Raw genomic sequence first — 20,486 nt, 5'->3', positions numbered from 1 at the left:
TCTAATACTCAGGCTCTGGGTAACCCAGAAAAAAAAAGAAAACATAATTAAGAAGTTATTGAGTGAGGTAAATGTCTATCAGAGGAAAGTGGAAATAATCCAAATATTTAAGAAAAGAGAGTAGTTGACTACTATTAGTTGTCACCCTTTTGAATTTGGGCAAAATTGTTCTAGCAAAATTGGAAGAAAGGATATGATTAAGCCTTGCTCACATAAGGAAAGACATAGCTGCAGCTATAACTAGATGCCTTCCCTCCTATGACTGCTCTACCTCTGCTTTTGGAACCACTTTGAATGCAGTAATGGAAAAACATTTTTTTTCTGTGTCTCTGCATCTCACCCTATGTATCTCACATATTTTGACTGAGTTTGGTAGCCAATCACACAGTGAGCAAGGGAAGGCACTTCTGTAGAAGGGTTATACATAGTAAAATAGCATTTGAGTTTCATTCTATTCTTCATGTCTGAAAAGACTGACAGATTCCTTCTGATACCTAAAAGATTGTGCTTGATATTCCAGATATAACCCAAAGCAATGGAAATGGAAATGGCTTACGCTATTTGGCATGATCCTTCACTGGTTGTCATTTTGGCTTCCATCGCAACAGTACTATACTCTGATTTCACTCTTACTAACATAGAAACTTTGGTTTGGAATGACAAGGATGGGCAAATCAGGTTCCCACATGTGGATTTTTTCCTGCTCTCCTAAAAGGGATTGGCAGGAAGGGGTAAAAGGAGAGTAAACCTGCATTGCAAAATATAATGGATCTAGGGAAAGTTAGTGTCCTGTAGAGAATATCTGATAATTCTGGTGAAGATATCAAGTCCGGGAAGAAATATCCAAGGGAATAAGGAAGCAGTTCTATTCTCCTGTCCCTGTGTTTGCCACAGAGGAAGGGTTATGTCTTGGCAGAAGCTCAATATTACTTTAGCACATCAGATAGAAAACTTTGTGAAGATATTTGGGAATCAAGGACAATTTCTTTCTAACACCTTCTCTAAAATCTTATATCCTATGGAGACTCCTTAGAGAGTATATCATGCCAAACCTTCATTTTACATAAGAAAAGCAAGAGAAAGTAAATAGCTTTTCTAAATTAATACTGAATTAATGAAACTATGTTCAGAAAAGCTAAGTGAGTTGCTAGTAAGTGCTAGAGTTAGAATAGATTGCAAATGGATTTCTTAGGATACAATATGGGTTGTGTGTTTGTGTAAGAATGGGGGACTAAAAGATAGGGGGTCTGTGTTGGTGTTAGACTGAGAAAAGAATCTCAATCTGAGTCATTTATTCTGTATAGTATTTGATCTATTTTCTTACATTCAGCTATGCTGACTTCAGAGCTTTTTAAGATATTGATTTGTGAGGCCATAATATTGCATCATTTTTCATGGTCCTTAATTGCTCATCAATTTTTTACTATACCCTTGTTCATTTCTTGTTTTATTTTCCAAAGTTTCTATCCCAAATCTTTGCTTCCTTTTTTCTCACACTAGATACATTCCATTTCCCTAAAAGCAGATTTAAGATTTTGACCATCCTAGACAGAGTCAAGATAACAGAGACAAGACAAAGACTCACCTGAGATAGTCCCCAAACCCCTCTAAATAGCTTTAAAAATGACTCTAAACAAATTCTAGAATAGCAGAGCCCACAAAAAGATGGAAGAAAATAAATTTTCAACCCAAAACAACTTGGAAGGTCAGCAGTAAAAGTCTGTTGCACCAAGGTGAGAGAGAAAGATAGTCCAACACAGGCTGTGTCAGTACAGATTGGGCCCCAGCAAAACTGGAGCAGGACTCAGGGTACTCGAATCAGTGGAAGCAGTGGGGGTTTGCAGACCACTCAACGCAAAGATGATAAGGGATTCAAACAGCTGAGGAGAAGGGTATTTTTGACTAGCACTGAGACATGACTCTGTTGTTTTGCCTATACTTAGATCCAGGTGGGATTCATTGATGGCCATCCCAAGGTGAAAAGGACCACTAGCATAGCAAAGTTTGTGGCCACAGGGGAAATGGGGTCCCTTCATATAGTTCTGGGGCAGAATAAGGTGCTTGTGATAACTCAAAGACCAGAGTACAGGTCAAGAGAGTAGTGCAGGCACTTTCATAGATCCTACCACACTGGAAGAACTGAAAATGTACAGTCTCCTAGAGGTATCTTTGAAAGCAGTTGCACAATAACTTGATGCTTTGGACAGTATGCCCTCCACCCTGGAAGTAGGACCCAACTTTAAGAAAGAGATAAAAGTCAAGTAATGTCTTGGGAAAAGAGAAAAACAATGTGAAAGAAAACTTTGCCTATAAAAAGTTCATTTGGTTGCAAGGAAGATCAAAACACACACTAAGAAGAAAACAAAGTCAAAGCTCCTGTACTCAGAGCCTCCAAGAAAATAAATGAATTGGTCTCAGGCCATGAAAGATCTCAAAAAGGATTTTGAAAAATGAACTGAGAGTTACAGGAAAAATTATAAAGAAAAAATGAGAGTCATGCAAGAAAATCATGAAAATGAGTTAATACCTTGGCAAAGGAGACACAAAAAAATGCTGAAGAAAATAAGGCCTTAAAATAACTGACTAGTCCAAATGGTAAAAAAGAGCTACAAAAAGTCAATAAGGAAAAGAATACCTTAAAAAGCAGAATTGGCCAAATGGAAAAGGAGGACCAAAAGCTCATTGAAGAAAATGATTACTTAAAAATTAAAATGGAGCAAATGGAAGCTAATGAATTCATGAGAAATCAAGAAACAAGGAAACAAAACCAAAAGAATGAAAAAAAGAAGACAATTTCAAATATTTCGCTAAAAAAACAAGTGACATGGAAAATAGATCCAGGAGAGATCATTTAAAATTATTTGACTGTCTGAAAGCCAGGATTAAAAACAGAACCTAGGCAACACTTTCAAGAAGTTATCAAGGAAAACTGTCCCAATATTCTAGAACCAGAGGATAAAATAGAAATTAAAAGAATTAACCAATCATCTCATGAATGTAAATTGCCAAGGATACTATAGCCAAATCCTATAGCTCTTATTTCAAAGAGTAAATATCGCAAGCAATAAGAAATAAATAATTCAAGTATGGTGGAACTACAGTCAGGATAACACAAATTTTAGCAGTTTTTCTTTTAGCAGTTTTTCTTTTTTACACTAAGGGATCAGAGGTCTTGGAATATGATATTCCAGAGGGCAAAGTTATAAGGATGCAGCCAAGAATCATTTACACAGCAAAATCCTTCAGGGGGGAAATGAACATTCAATGAGAAAAAGGACTTTCCATCATTCTTAATTAAAATACTAGAGCTGAATAGAGAATTTGACTTTCAAATATAAAACTCAGGAGAAGCATAGAAAGATAAAAAGGAAAGGGAAATCATAAGAGACTTAATATGGTTAAACTGTATATGTTTTTACAAAGCACATATATGAGTGGAATATGAAGGGATGACATATAAAAATAAAATTAAGGGGTGAGAGAAGAAAGTACTAGGAGTAAGAGAAAGGGAGAGTAGAATGGGATAAACTATCTCACATAAAAGAAGTGAGAAAATATTTTACAGTGGAGGGGAAGAGGGGTGAAGTGAGGGCTAGTAAGTGAATCTTACTCTCATGAGAATTGGTTTAAAGAGGGAATAACATACACACTCAATTGAGTATGGAAATTAATATTATCCCACAGGAAAGTAGGAGGGGAAAAGAAGGAGGGAAGGAGGTGGGGGGCACGGTGGTAGAAAGAAAAGCAGATTGTGTGATAGGGTAGTCAGCAACAAAACATTTCTGAGGAGCAATAGGGTGAAAGAAGAGAAAGAGAGAAGAGAATAAATGGATGGGGGAGATAGGATGAACGGAAATACAGTTAGCAATAGTAGTTGGGAAAAAAATTTTGAAATGAGTTTCTCTGATAAAAGTCTCATTTCTCAAACATTTAGTGTCAAATTTACAAAATGAGAGCCATCCTTCAACTGATAAATGATAAAAATATATTAACATTTTTCAGCTGAAGTAATCAAAATTTTCTTTAGCTATACAAAAATATTCTAACTCACTATTGATAAGAGAAACGCAAATTAAAACAATTCTGATGTACTACCTCAAGACTATCAGATTGGCTAATAGGACGGTAAAGGTAAATGATAAATGTTGGAGGGAATGTGGGAAAAAATGAGACATTAATGCATTGTTAGTGGAGTTGTGAATTGATTTAATCATTCAACCAATTTTGGAGCTATGCCACAAGGGCTATAAAACCATGAATTATCTTTGACCTAGCAATGCCAATATTAGGTCTGTATTCCAAAAGAGATAAGAAAAAGGAAAAAAAAACGACCTCTATGTACAAAAATATTTATAGCATCTTATTTCTGGGGGCAAAGAATTAAACATTAAGGAGATGCCTATTAACTGAGGAATGGCTGAACAAATGTGGTGTGTAGTTGTGATGGAATAGTATGGCACTATAAGAAATCATGAAGAGGATGCTCTCAGAATAAACCTAGAAAGTTTTTCATGAGCTGATGCAAAGTGAAATGTACTTTGTACAAAGTGAGAGCAATATTGTAGGACGATCAGCTGTGAATGACTTAGTTATTCTCAGCAATGCAACAGTCTAAGACAACTCTGAAGAACTTATAATGAAAACTGGTGTCCATCCCCAGAGAAAGAACTAATGGTGTATGAATGCAGATTGAAACATATTTTTTAAACTTTTTTTCTTAATTACTTTATCTATTTTCTTTCACAACATGATTATTATGGGATATGTCTTGCATGCCTACACATATCTAAAATACTGAATTGCTGGCCTTCTAAGGTGGGGGGGAAGAGAAAGGGAAAGAATTTGGAACTAAATCTAAAATACTTCCATGTCTACCTCATATGTTCCTATAAACTTTCTTACTCATGTTTTCATATCACTCTTCTGTTTGAATATTTTCAGTGCTTCCTATGAACTTCCAAGTAGTAGTAGGAGGAAGAAGAAGAAGAGGAAGAGGAGGAGCAGCAGCAGCAGCAACAGTAGTAACTAGCACATTTATAGCTCTGTAATATTTATAAAGTGCGCTACAAATACTATATCCTTTGATCCTCATAGCAACCCTAGGTGCCATTGCTATACTCACTTTACATTTGAAGAAGGTGAGGCAGGCAGACTTGAGTGATTTGACCATAGTCACCCAGTTAGTAAGTGCTTGAGGCTGGATTTGAAGTCAAGTCTTCCTGACCTCAAATGGACTTGTCTATCCACTGCCTACCATTTAAGCACTTCTGGGAGGTGGTGCCATCTGTTCTTTCACCTTATTCCTTTTGTACCCAAGCCAAATTTAACTGTACTCAGCCCTCTGAACATGTACCATATCTTTAAACCACTCTACTTAACCTAGAGCTCTGTCATACACTTGAAATGCTTTACCTTTCTATCTGTACATGTTAAACTATCCTTTAAAGTAAAGATGTCAAACTCAAACATGAATGGGGGCCACTAAATATGCATAAGGATTTCTGAAGCTGCGTGTTAACTTAGAAAACCACAAATTAACATGATCTATGTTTATTTTATTTTTATTTGTTTTATTAAATCATTAATAATTACATTTTAATCTATCTCAGGCCATATTTTGAAGTGTTGAGACATGTGCATTTGACACCTTTACTTTAGAGTATACCTGGAATATCACTTCCTTCAGGTTGTGCTTTGGATTTATTGTATATCTTGTGCTTTTTCTCTAGCAGTGATTTTCAGTCAGCTGTGTAAGTTCTTAACCAAACAAGATTCAATAATCAGATTCAATAATTCAATAATCAGTCATTCTGACTGAAATCTTAGAAATGCCTGACAAAGACTACTGGATGTCCCTGCCACTCTTCTTCCTGTACTGTCACTTTGTTATGCAATTTCTCTAGCTTCATGGTCATCAAACTTCAACAGAGCATTCATGGGTTCATGCATTAATTTTTGACCATGCTGGCTACAACTCTCCTTAGATTCTCCTTACCTTCATTATCAACTATGCTTAAAGTTCACTAATTTGGCCAATTTTCAGGGCCTTTGATGCTTGCATTACCCAGATGCTTTTATTCACACCTTTAGAGGAATGCGTGGAGTTCTGGTAGCCATAACCTTTGACTGTCTTGTAACCATCAACTTCCCTCTGCACTATGCCATCATCCTTACGCATGGAGTCATAAGCAAGATTGTAATAGCTATTCTATTAAGGTGTATGGCTACTGTACTCTCTGTTCCCTTTCTCATCAAAAGGCTGCCCTTTTGCCGTTCTAATGTTTTCTACTATACATAATGTCTTCACTAGGATGCCATGAGATTTGCCTGTGCTGATACTTACATCAATATCCTCTATGGTTTGCTGGCTGTTATCTTCAATATTGTGTTGAATGTTCTGGTTCTTCTGTTCTCCTATATCCTTATCCTTCAGACAGTTCTGTGTATTGCATTATGAGAGGAAAAAAATCAAAGTATTCAATACCTGTTTCTCTCACATCTGTGCTCATCTATGTACCTCTAATTGGCATGACACTGCTTCATCACTTTGGGAAACACCTGTCACCTTTTGTATACACATTTTGTATATACATATGCAAACATTTACCTACTGCTCTCTCTTGTACCCAATCTTGTATTCTACAGTATCAGGAACAGAGAAATCCAAAGGTAAATTGCCTGAGAGTTGTGGGAACTGGTTTCTGAAGGCATCACATTTCATATTCATGGGCATATGACCAATTTAATGAGTTTAGAGAGTTAATTCTACTAGAGATTGGCACCCTCAAAGAAATGTTTTAAGTAGAGATGTAGAAAGAGAAGAATGGCCTTCACATATAGCCATAAACAATATTCTATTTTTTCATATATGAGCATTATATATTTCATCAGGGAATTATCCCAGGTTAATTCTTCTGATTATTAGTGTAAATAGCTGAGTACACACAGGATTACTTTTCTTCTCATTTACTTACTTTTACATATGCATTTGATATGTGTTTGTGTGTATGTGTTTTTATTTCTTTTTTCCCCCATGAGTGTGTATGTGAATAAGTGGCCATTTGAAAAGAAGCTCAGATGATCCAGGTCATAGCTACATCAGGAATTTCTTGAAAAGTTCTCAACTCTCAGAATATGGAATCATGGGGGCAGAACCAAGATGGTGGAATAAAACCGGGAGTGGACAAAGTAAAACAAATTTCCAGCACAAGGCAACCTGGAAGGTCGACAGAAACATAGGTTACACTATGCTAAAAGAGCAGTAAAGTCCAGAGCAAAATGCACCAGCATAGACCTGACCAATAGCAAACTCAGAGCAGCTGTCAGGGGACTGAATCACTGGCAGCTGTGGCAGTTTCCAGACTTTTCAAACCACAAATGTCAAACGCCACTTGGAAGGTCAGTAGGAAAAGTCTGTCAGACATGGGTGAGAGAGGAATAGTCTAGCATCAATTCTAGGGTGCAAACAGCAGCAACTGTTTCTGAAGCTCTCATCCCACAGATGTGGGGATCAAATGACTGATCTGAGGGGGATTGCAGGGATCCCTTTGCTGGTGCTGAGGAAGGATTCTTTTGCTTTACCTGTGCTTGGATCTTGGTTGCAGTCCTGGGTGGCAGTCTTGGAGTGAGGAGTTCTGGCATGGCAGAGTTTGTAACAGTGGTGGAGAGGGAGTCCTCCTCACAGCTACAAGGCAGAAAAGAGTACTTGTGGTCACTTAAAGACCAAAGCACAGGCCAGGAGAGGAGTAAATACCTCTCCTTTGAAGAACTGAAAATTTACAGGTCCCTTGAAGTATCTCTGAAAGCAGCTGTACAAAAACTCTGAAGCTTGGGACAGTACCTCCTCCACACTGGAAGCAGAGCCCTACCATAATGAAGAGTGAAAATGTCAAGTAACTCGTTGGGAAAATGAGCAAACAATGGGGAAAGAAAACCTGCTGACTATAGAAAATTATTATGGTGATAAGGACAATCAGAGCACACACTCAGAAGAAGATTATAAAGTTAAAGCTTCTACATCCAAAATCTCCAAGAAAAATATTAATTGGTCTCAGGCCATGGAACAGTTCAAAAAGAATTTTGAAAATCATTTAAGATAATAGAAGAAAAACTGGGAAGAGAAATGAGAGTGATGCAAAAAAATAATGAAAAATAAGTCAGCAGCTTACTAAGGGAGATCCTCCAAAACTATGAATAAAATAACACCTTAAAAATAGATTGAGCCAATAGGCAAGAGAGATTCAAAAAGCCAATAAGGAGAATAATGCCTTCAAAAGCAGAATTGGTCAATTGGAAAAGGAGGTCTAAAAGCTCACTGAAGAAAATTATTCCTTAAAAACAAGAATGGAGCAAATGGAAGCTAATGACTCTGTGAGAAATCAAGAAATTATAAAACAAAATCAAAAAAATGAAAAGAAAAAGATGACAATGTAAAATATCTCATTGGAAAAGCAACTGAGCCTGAAAAATAGATCCAAGAGAGATAGTTTTAAAATTATTGGCCTGCCTGAAAGTCATGATCAAAAAAAGAGCCTGGACATCCTCTTCCAAAGAAAACTGCCCTGATGTTCTGGAACTGCGGGGTAAAATAGACATTGAATGAGTCCACTGATCACCTCCTGAAAGAGGTCCCAAAATGAAAACTCTTAGGAATATTATAGCCCAATTTCAGAATTCTCAGGTCAAGGAGAAAATAATGCAAGTAGCCAGAAAGAAATAAAGTATTGTGGAAACACAATCAGGATAACACAAGATTTAGTAGCTTCTAAAATAAGGGATCAGAGGAGTGGAATATGATATTAGGGAGGGCAATGAAGTTAAGATTAAAACCAAGAATCACCTACTCAGAAAAATTGAACATAATCCTTCAGAGGAAATATAGACATTCAATGAAATAGAGGACTCTAAAGCATTCTTGATGAAAACAACAGAGCTGAATAGAAAATTTGACTTTCAAATATGAAACTTAAGAGAAGCATGAAAAGGTAAACAGGAAAGAGAAATCACAAGGGACTTCTTAAAGTTGAACTCTTTACATTCCTATATACAAAAAATATTTGTAACTCATGAGACCTTTCCCAGTATTAGAGTAGTTGGAGGGGAATATACATATACATATATACATACATACATACATATAAACACACACACACATATATACATATACATAAATATATCTATACACATATATATGTATATATACATGTATACATGTATTTATATGTGTGCGCATGCATATATGTGTATAGATATATAGATATACCCTATAATTATTGGGTATATCTTACCCTATAGGAAAGTAGAAAGAGTTAAGAGGTGGTTGGCATGACAGAAAAGAGGGTAGATTGGGGATGGGAATAATAAAAAGTATACACTTTTGAGGAGGGACAGGGTCAAAAGAGAGAATAGAATAAATGGGTCAGGATAAGATGGAAGGAGAAATCTTTCACATCATAACTGTTATGGAAATGTTTTACATGACTACACTGATACAACCTTTCCTTGTTTCTCAATGAAGCTGGGTGGGGAGGGAGGAAGGGAGAGAATTTGGAACACAAAAGGTTTTGAAACAATGTCAAATATTGTTTTTACATTTAACTAGGAAATAAGATGTAGAGGCATATAGAAAGCCATCTTGCCCTACAGGAAAATAGAAGGGGAAAAGAAAATGAGGTGATAGCATGGACGGGGGATATTGAAGGAAGGAGTAATCAGACTGCATGCTATTTTAGGGTGAGAAAGTGGAGAGATGGGGAGAGAATTTGGAACTCGATATTTTGTGGAACTGAATGTTGAAAATTAAAAGATACACACACACACACACACACATATATATATATATATATATATATATATATATATATATATATATATATATATAATATGGACTCACATGGGATCAAGATTGAAGTTTCTGCATCAGGCAAAGAGACACCCTTTTTTTTTGTTTTAGGCTGGAGGAAAGTGATTTAGGAAAGGTTAAGAGAATAATTCTTTCTATAGTTGGCAGTTACTTCTAGTATGGTGATTAGTAAATGGACATGCCTCTCGTAAGTAATTAGAAGATAGAGTTATAAACCTAGGAATGATCTTGTGATTCAGAGAAAGCACAGGGAAAATTGAGATTCTAAATGCTTAGGACACAAAAGAGGGAGTGAGGGCATGAAGGTCAATAAGGTTGACCCACTCACAAAGTTGAGGCACTGTCAATGACTCTTTTCTATCTCTGATGTATGGTGCCTGAGGCATCGTAAATCTCCATAGTCTAATTATAGGGGAAGATGAACCATTGTTGCAAGCCAGCCTAGGCATTGTCAAAGAAACATATCAGAGCTAGCCTCCAGGGCTTCAAGGTCTAGGTTTAAAAATCTGATTTATGTACCTTATCAGGGTTGGAATACTAAGAGGAAGAGTTCCTAGGGCAGGTTGAGAAGGGAATGTGTAAATTGGTCCCATCACTCTCAACCAAGCCAGGCCTCATCATTTCTGTTGCCTGGGTAACTCTCCCGAAATCCACATAAATTCTCCAGCCAAGAAGTTTCTCTATCCCATGCATCCTGGAGTCCTGTGGAGAAAGAACTGCTCCCTCTCTTGTGAGTCTGATAAAGAATATGCATATAATAAAGGGAAGGGGGTATGAGGGAGGAGAGGTTTTCTAGAAGAGAGGGACAGGAATGCTAGATAGGAAGAAGAGAAAGGAAGAGGAGAATGGTAATAGGAAGAAGAACTGAGTGGATGAAGAGAGAATACGATAGGAATCAGAGTCAGAACTAGAAGAAACCTTAAAGGTCAATAAGTCTAAACAACTCATTCTAAATGATCATCTGAGACCCAGACATGCTAAATGAGTTATCATAACATAACAGAACATGAAATTAAAAAAGAAAATAAAGTCAGACAGGATTGTGGAGATCCTCTACATTTTTCTCTTCATTTTAAAGATGGGGAAACTGAAGATCATTGGTATAAATGAGTCATGCAAGGTGAAGTAGCACCTGGAAGAACCAAGATTTAAATGCCTTCAGGTCCTTGAAATTCAAAATCAGCATTCTTAACTCTGAACCAAATGTACTTGTTCAAGGTCACACAGGTGACAAAGACAACTGTAAGTGGTAAAGACAGAACTTGAGCTCATATCTTCTGACCCAAAATCTAGGGAAAGAAAACTGGCATGGAAAAAAAATGAAAGAAAAAAAAAGAAGAGAAATAATGAAGAGGAGGAGAATAAAAGCAGAGAGATTAGTTTAGGGTTTTGGTAATGGAGGCATAATTTGGTTGTTGGTGAGAGGTTGTTAGTTTGGTTGCAATTGCAAAATTCCTCTTCCTTTCCTGTATCTATCAAAGGCATATGGTCCAAGTACTATGGTTGGAATCCTGTGCCCATGTATTTGGGTGGGAATGCTCTCCATTTCTCCTCTATATCTTGACATTTCTGACTTATTTTAAGGCTCAATTGTAATTCCTGGAGACCTTCCTGGGTCCCTTAGCCACTTAAGTGTTTCTCTCTATGGTTGGCCTTCCGTCTATTCTGCATGATTCTTGTATATAACTTTATATTTATAAATTGTCTCTTCCAATAGCACAGTAAGCTCCATGAGGATAAGTATGTTCTGTGTGTGTGTGTGTGTGTGTGTGTACTAGGATGCATGCACATGTGTGCATATGTGTATTTGCCTTTCTTTTTATTAGCAGCACCTAGCAGAGGTCCTGGAATACAGTAAGCATTTAGCAAACTGTTGTTGACCAATTAATGAGTTGTGGTGGCAGGTCATCCAGGCAGGTTCTTACCTCTAGTATCTCTGACTCCCCTTTACAGGAATTAGTATCTAATCAGGGATATGAGAGAGAGAGAGAGAGAGAGAGAGAGAGAGAGAGAGAGAGAGAGAGAGAGAGAGAGAGAGAGAGAGAGAGAGAGAGACTGATCTATTTTTAAAGGTTGGTTTTTTTTAAAATGTCATTTCCATATTTTTGGATCTGGGGCTAAAGACTGGGAGGAATAGACTATTGACTCAGTAGTACAGGAAGTCCCTTTGTTTGGTCACTTCAGTCAGCTGATCTATCTCCATTAGACTGCTGCTTGTTGAGCCATTTCAAAGCTGTCATGTATACATGAAAATACAGTTCTTAGAATGATCTTAAAGCTAAGATTCCAAATGAAATCCTTTCAGTCACTGAGCAGCAGCTGATAAAAGTTTTTTAAAAAATCAAAAATCAACTGGAAAAATTCATAGCACAAAATAGTATTTATGTTAAAATTAATTAGAAATGTATCAAATATTCAAAAATTAAGTAATTAACCTTTCAAATATTGTTTTCTTTCAACTTGTAGTACTTATAGCTCTGAACTTATAAAAACTTTTAATTTCATTGTTAGACAAACTATTTTCTGTCCTATTAAATCCAAGATTCACAAGAAACTATATCCTAATCACTTTCTATCTCTGCTGAATCTTAGCACAATGACTTGCATACAGTATGACGACTGTTTGTTAAATGGAATAGTATAGATATTTTGACAATGGAAGTGCTTCCAGTGTTTCATCACAAATTATGGTTTTCTTGGGAAGCCTCTTCTATGGAACCATTAGTCTGAGAAAGTGTCATCCCAGAAAGTGTAAAATAATGTCCCACATTGGCAAAACAAATATTTAAGATGTATTATTCAAAATTGACAAGAATAGATAAGTGCACAAAAAATGAAAGTAAATAAATTTTCAAGTTATATTTATCTGTAAGTTTGTAGCATATATACATCTAATATTATTAAAGCTTAAATTGCACTAAGGCTTTTAGGACAACCTGTATACGTGCATAAATAACCACCCATCTACCAACAGGTTTTAAATACTGGTACTGTGCCAATTACTGTGCTAGGTTCTAAAGGTATAAAAATGAAGAACAAAACAGACTTTGCTCTCATAGAGATCGTATTTTGCAGAGGAGAAAACATGGACATTTGAGTACCTACAAAGGAAATGCAAAGGGAAAAATAAATGAACAACAAACCTAAATTCAAAGAAGCAGAGTTAGAGTGCTTAGGTTCCAACTCTGCTCCTACTCTCCTCCAATACTTCAAAGATAATAAAGCTTTGGCTACTCTTGGGGTTCCATGACAAACTTTCAATACTGTTGCTTTTGTGCTCTTCTTTAAACCAGTTGGTACAAGAAATGAAGTCCTCCACAGTACCAGTCTAGATTGTTCAGTCCTCAGTCACTGGACAGGTAAATACTCAGGTGCTCCCCAAATCATCTCTCCCATTTCACCTTCTCAGTCTTCTTTTGTCAGGATAGGAGGGGGAGACCAATGATAGCACTGTCAAAAAAGAAGATAAGAAAAAAAAGAGCTTCATTGAAGCATTTTTTTTTTATGTACAAAAAGGAGCAGAAGAAGGTTCAGAGGGAAACACATACAAGCAGGACAGCTTTGAAAATAATGCTTTTAATTTATTATCTGCTTTAAGCTGTATGTGATGGAGGTTCATTTTTTCATGTATAATTCTTTGCTCTTCTACTTTGCCCATGAAAATGTCATTTTGGGATGCATTCATTAAAATAAGAATGAAATAGTTATATAAGGCTATTAAAGACTCTCTTATGAAAACTATCATCAGAGATATTTTATGAGAAAATCCTATGAAAACAATTATGAATTGTTACAAAGGATTTGACAAACCAGCAGTACAACACATTTGAGGAAAAAGTAATTCTTATGCTTTTTATTGTGTTTATTAATGAAAGGGCAAAGAGAAAGGCATAATCCTGAAGAAACATGTTTTATAGACTTTAATCATTGACCTGGACTGAGTTGAGTAATTTGATTATTAGTTTCCAGGAAAGTTGAGTAATTTAATTACTAGATTCCACAAAAATAGCAGATTACTTGTATTCTGAGAGTCTGAGGTGACTTTGTGGACATTGGTTACACGATTATAAGTATATATGTTTATCTTTATTTTTATTATTGCATTCATTTGTTAACAGTTCTATGTATCATAATTTTAATAAATCTTTGAATATAGGTAAAGAAAGATAATTACTACTAGAAAATATGGACCATATAATTCATGAATAGGGAACTTTAGATAATTATTTAGTGAAAAGAAATTGCAATGTATTAATAAGAAATAAATTATCCAACATATTCCTATAACAAATTGAAAATATAGTAATGAGTCAAGTGGCAGGCTGAGATTTAGTTATGGAGAGCTTGGACGTAGATCTGTTTTAAGCTGCTATGTGTACAAAGTAGGGAAACCTGGAACAGATTTGAACCTTGTTACATTTCAAAATAACATTTTTGATATAACTTCAAATCATTTAGTGCAATCAGCATTTGTAGAGTTCTATTCTAGTGTAATAAAGTCTTTCTGTACACAAGATGGTCGCTTTCTTTTATTAACTGGAAAATAAGATTATAAAGAAAAAAAGAAAATATGAGAAGTAATGAAATATTTTCAATCTGGAACAGAAAAGGATTAGAGAGATATTATTATTGCCTTGAAATGTTTAAAGGAGTATCATGTGTAATTGGTGATACTTCTATATGTCTAAAGAACCAAATCTATTGACAATCAGTGTAAGTTAAAGGAAGGTTGAGTTTGATCTTCAAGGAATACAGTTGTTTAAAAAATAGAATGGATTCCTTTAGGAGACAATTATTTCTCTGGACATTGGAAATATTCAAGCAGAAACTGGTAGAATGATTGCCATCTTAGGGATCATGTAAAAGGGGTGGATGGAATTCTAAACTTCTTTTAAAACCTAATATTCTAAAAAGCACGGAAGGCAAATTGAAACACTTTTTAAAAATTGTATTATTCTATATGCGTGTGTGTGTTTTCTTTTACAACATGACTAATATGCAAATATGTTTTGCAAGACGTCACATGCTTAATTGATATGACATTACTTACCTTCTCAAGCAGTGAGGGAGGGACAAGACAGAGAGAACATAGAACTCAACATTTAAAACAAAGAAAAATTTTAAAGTATAATTGGAAAGCACTTAATGAAATAAGGAATACATATATGCATATATTAACATCTAACATCTTAATTATGTAAAAATTTAAAATTATGTAAAGTATTCTAATTATGTGCAAAGTAAATTATGATGGTTATAGACAAGTGCAATAGGGATGAAGAAAAGGGAGATGTCATGAGCTGGATTAATTAGTTGGAGAGGAAGGTTTTATGAAGGAAAGAGCACTTGGATTCACTGACAAATGATAAATGGGATTTTATGAGTCAACTTTTTTTTTTCTCTTTCAGACTATAACCTCAGCCTACCATGGTGGTTCTCAATAACACCACATCCCTGTCCGCAACCTTCCTCCTCACTGCCTTCCCTGGACTAGAAGGTGATCATATTTGGCTCTCCATACCTTTATCTTGTCTCTATGCCATTGCTGTCTTGGGAAATAGCATGATCCTTTTTGTGATAATCACTGAGCGAAGCCTACACAAACCCAGATACTATTTTGTGTCTATGTTGTCAGCTGTTGACCTAGGCTTGACGATTACAACCCTTCCCACCATGCTGGGTGTCCTCTGGTTCAATCTGCAAGAGATCAGCCTGAATACCTGTATCATCCAGATGTTCTTTCTTCATCTCTTCTCTTTTCTGGAGTCCTCTGTGCTTTTAGCCATGGCCTTTGATCGTTTTGTGGCCATTTGTGACCCATTGAGGTATGCAGCAATTCTCACTAATTCTACCATCTTGCTTATCGGTCTGGTGATCTTTGTGAAGAAAATGGCCTCCCTAATCCCAATAGCGCTGGCCTTGAAGGGATTGTCTTTCCACAAAAAACATGAGCTTTCCCACCCCTACTGCTACCACTCTGACATGATCAAGCATTCCTGCTCCAACCCCTGGTTCAATAGTCTGATTGGCTTATTTTATCTACTCTCCAACTGTGGCATTGACTTGCTCTTCATCCTCCTCTCCTACATCCTGATCCTCCGCACCATCTTCAGCATCACCTCCCCCAAGGAGCGACGAAAGGCCTTCAGTACCTGTGTCTCCCACATTGCTGCTGTCACCATATTTTTTGTGCCCATGATTAGTGTGTCACTTACACACCGTCTATTTGTCAACGTCCCACGTATTGTTCCTGTAGTTCTGGCCAATATCTACCTGTTACTCCCACCTGTCCTGAATCCCATTATCTATAGCTTGAAAACCAAACTGATTCGCCAAGCTCTGCTCAGGCTGTTCCAAAGCAGAGAAGACCTGAGGTGATGTGACTTTGTAGGGACAGTGTGTGTGAGGTGAGGAGAGGGGAGAGGGTGAGAACAAAACTATGGCATTCTTTATCTTAAATTAAAAGATGCTACATTGTAGTTTAAATAAATAGCTCACTTATAGTAGATTGATGCTAGTCACATCTTTTAGGTCCAAGAAAAATTGGTTTAATCCATCTTCTAAATGAAAGGCCTTCAAATATTTGAAGATAAAGATCATGTAAACCCTGAGTGCTTTAGTATTGTAACATATCTAGACTAAACATGCCAAGATCTATGAGTTGATTTTGTTATAGAATTGGTTATGTTCTTCTCCTCTTCCCTCAATATTTTCTCTCCCATGTGTTCTAGCTTTATCTTAGTGGAGACAGTGCTAGACAGAGTCAGGAAGAACATGATTGAAGTTCCACCATTGCCACTTCCCTGATGACATGTATTATGCGTACGAACAAGATACATAATTTCCAAGACTCTCCAAACAGGTATGAGCTGGCTTCCTAGAGGCATCTAGTTGCCTAAGTGGGTAGAGCACTGAACCCAGAGTCAAAAAGTCACAAGTTTAAATCTAGTCTCATATGCTTCTCATCTGTGTGACCCTGGGAAATTCACCTAACTGCTGCCTGTCTCAGTTTCCTTAACTGTAAAATGGGCATGATAGTGCCTACCTCACAGGGTTGTTGTGAGTCTCAAATGAGATGTTTATAAACTACTTAACATAGGGCCTTGAGCATGGTAGGTAATTAATAAATGCTTATTTCCTTTCATCTAGTTCCCTCCTCTGTGAAATGGGGACAATAATATCTATGTTTCCTATCATAGAGAGTTGTTGTGAAATGTTTAGAATAATCTGCAAAATTCTAAGTGCCATAAAATATTTGTATATTCTTCTCATAACATTGTCAATAGTCTAACAACCGTGTGACCCTCAGAACTGAATGAAATGCTTCATATGTGATCTGCTCAGGTAGGCATTCAATTAGATGATTAAATTTTTGATTCTGGATATTGGAATCTAAATGTAGCTGAAATGCTTTTGTTTTCTTTACTTTGGGCTGTCTTCTGTCATATGAACTTACTGAGTTTCTAGTTTAGATCATTTTCACATGAAAACTATCTAGACATTTCTCTCACTACTTTCACTTGTGTCACTTTTAATTCATAATCATTATAATTTCTTCAATATTTAGGGTCATTATAGGAACATGCTCATAAATATTTAACAAGATCTCCAGAAAAAAATGTACATGACACATTTGAAAGTTTAATCTGCTTTATTTAAACTTTCTTCATCACTTTTTTAAGTCTAAGAAAGTCTTAGACTTTCTTAAGTGTAAACAATCAACAAAACAACAAATTGAGCTTTGATTTGTAACATCTCCTGTTTTATGAGGTGTAAATATTCACTTTGAAAATTTAACAAATGACTCTCTGAACTGGTCAGAATTGACTTTATCACATTCTTAGCATATGTTTTCATCAGTATGGATCCTCTTTCTAATGACATAGGTCAGAAGTCTGGTGTAATTTATTATTCTATGCCAGATTATTGTCATGGTTAAAAAAAATTAAATAAAAGTAAGCATCCTGTGGGAAGGGTGGCAAGAATATGTCTTTTCCTATTCTATCACTAATTTATTAGTGACATAATCTTCCAGGTTTATTTGTCACTGTCAAAGCCTTTATCCTCCAAGGATTTATCTTCCCTCTACTTCTCTGCTCCTTTTGTATACTGTACTCCTTGCCATCCACATCTAAGGGCTCATTAAGTACATCCATACAGAGTACTCCCAAATTCATTACTCCAGTGGTCATTTCTCTCGCAAACTCCAGTCCTGTTTGCAATGAATATTGAACACTACAAAGAATCCATTAAAATTTAGGTAGGGAAAGCTAGGTTGTGTAGTACATAGAACACTGGACCCAGAGACAGGAGGGCCTGAATTGAACTGTGGTCTCAGATGTGTACTAGCTGTGGGACCCTATGCAAGTCACTTAACCCAGATTGTCTCAAAAACAAATAAACAAAGTCACTATAAGAGCAAGCAAAGTGGGACTTTTCTTTTTGGAGTTCATTTTCCCAGGCTCATTGAAAACATTTGAAGGATTGATCTTCTCTGAACCTTGATGGTTCACTGCTGTGCTGAGTCATGTAAGTTTCGTGCCTACTGGCTCTGAGTCAATCAGGGGTCTCTGAGCCAATCAAGACCTGAGTCTTTGTTATATGTACTGGGAGGTTAGTATTTTGCTTTGGGGGCTTACTTATGAGAAAGACCTTTTGATTTCCTGGACAGGATTCTGGGTAGGCTTTTGTTAAGACACTCCCACCCCACTACTCAGGTTTGTGCAACCCCATCCAGTGGTATATGTAGGTGCTAGTATACTTTATTCAGACAGTCAGAGCCTTGTCTATTGAATCTGTGTTAATTTCTCTGCTTGTAATATTCTCTATGTTTTTCTCTATTTCCAGGGTGTTAAACTTTGCCCTGAACTAGTGAATGATTTGTATATGTTTAGTTAAAGAAGGATTATTAACACCTTTAAAGTTGTCTTTCCTTTAGGAAAGTAGATCAAAGAACCTGTGGTAGCAGGCCATCCTGGGTGTGCTAAAGTGCTTGCTAATACACTTTGTGTAGTCAGTAGGATCTGCATGAATTAAAAAAAAGAAAGGATGAGATTTTGTGGGACTGGGATCATTATCTGTTGTTTCCCAGTTGTAGTGCCTATGGTTCTGCAGAGCCCCAGAAGCAGCAGTGGCCTTAAGAGAATCAAGTGAATAGCAGTGATGGGAGCAGTTTCTCAGGTGCCCAGAGCAGGGCCCCTGGGAGATAACCTCTCTTTCCCCCTCTTTACCCCACCAGCACTTCTGAGGAGAGAGGCCAGAGCAGCAGCTGTGAGAGGAAAACAAGTCTATGGGAGGTGGGATGACCAGAGCCAGGGCTCCAGTGGAGTAGCCTCACCCCAGACTGTGCTGGAGGAGTGGAGATTCTGGAAGGGTGCTGTGCCCAGAATCCAGACTGCAGCAACCCTTCACCATTGCTGAGTAACAAGGAGCTGTCCCAGAGTTAGGATTTTGTGAGCCAGAGTCAGTAGAGAGGAGGCCCTGGACCCAGGCAGGAGCAGAGAGAGCTTGGAATGGAGCCATGGAGCAGGAGTGGAGTACTGTCTGCCTCAGGACTCAGGAAGAAGTCAGGAGAAGTTGACCCCTGGACCTGAAAGAGCACCAATCTTAAACCTTGGAAATCAACCCAGAATTGAGCAGACTTTGTGGCAGGGCAGCAGCAGTGAGAATGGTTTCCTGTCACTTCCAGGCTGGGATGGCTTGGGACCCAGTGGGTAGAGTTGTCTATGGTGGCAGGGGGATGTGCCATAACCCAGCGACCCATTCTGTTGACTTTGTCACCCAGCCACCCCCAGGACTTGGAAGTGGGGGCTGCGGCAGGGTTAGGACTTGGACTTGGACATTTTGGCTCATTAGAGCATGTGTGCACTTGAGAGTACCAGGAGGAAGTCTACAACAACAGCATGGAGAAAAGGACACACCCACAAGAGGACTTTATTTGAACATTTTGTTTTGGATTGATTATGACCTCGGGGTGGAGTATGTTGATTTTTCTGATGTCATATACTTTTGTGCTTGTTTAAAGCCATATGGCCACCCTACTAATAAGCTGTTGTGTGGAAATGTATTTTGCAAATGTGAAGCTCATGATGTCTTTATTTTGTAATTATTCCTTGTATATTGTTATGAGAATTATGTTGATCTGATATATATATGTGTGTGTGTACATATATACACACACATATACATAAATATACATGCATACATATATACATATAGATGCATATGTGTGTGTGTGTGTGTGTACACACACATATACATACATACGGAGAGAGAGAGAGACATGCTTCTATTTGTTTCAGGATCCATGGCCATAACAATTTCTTGTTCAAATATGTACATTGCAAGGGCTAAGTGTTAGATCATAAAGGCCAGGATCTTGGAAGAGTGGAGTGTAAGAGCAAGCAAAGTGGGATTTTTGCTTTCTTTTTGGAGTTTAGTTTCCCAGTCTCATTGAAAACATCTGAAGGCTCAGTCTCCTTTAAACCCCAGTAGTTCACAGCTGTGCTGAGTTACCTGGGTTATGATGTGTTCTGGCTCTGAGCCTATTAGTTGAAAACTATATATTCTGGGAGACTGGTATTTTGCTTTGGGAATTTCATTTATGAGAAGGACCTTATGATTA

The 20,486-nt window shown here is 37.1% G+C and overlaps 1 protein-coding gene across 1 annotated transcript; it reads left to right on the top strand.

The window, feature by feature from the left end:
- The first annotated feature begins 15,271 nt into the window (after positions 1–15,271).
- OR51T1 (olfactory receptor family 51 subfamily T member 1) lies at positions 15,272–16,240 on the top strand. The gene has a single exon (XM_072616671.1). The coding sequence runs from the start codon at positions 15,290–15,292 to the stop codon at positions 16,238–16,240; it is 951 nt and encodes a 316-aa protein (XP_072472772.1). The 5' UTR covers positions 15,272–15,289.
- Positions 16,241–20,486: the final 4,246 nt, after the last annotated feature.

Source organism: Notamacropus eugenii, chromosome 5 (assembly GCF_028372415.1).
Source record: "Notamacropus eugenii isolate mMacEug1 chromosome 5, mMacEug1.pri_v2, whole genome shotgun sequence".
NCBI classification, from domain to species: domain Eukaryota; kingdom Metazoa; phylum Chordata; class Mammalia; order Diprotodontia; family Macropodidae; genus Notamacropus; species Notamacropus eugenii.
Note: the sequence above shows the minus strand (reverse complement) of the source record. Positions and strands in the feature narration are given on the sequence as shown.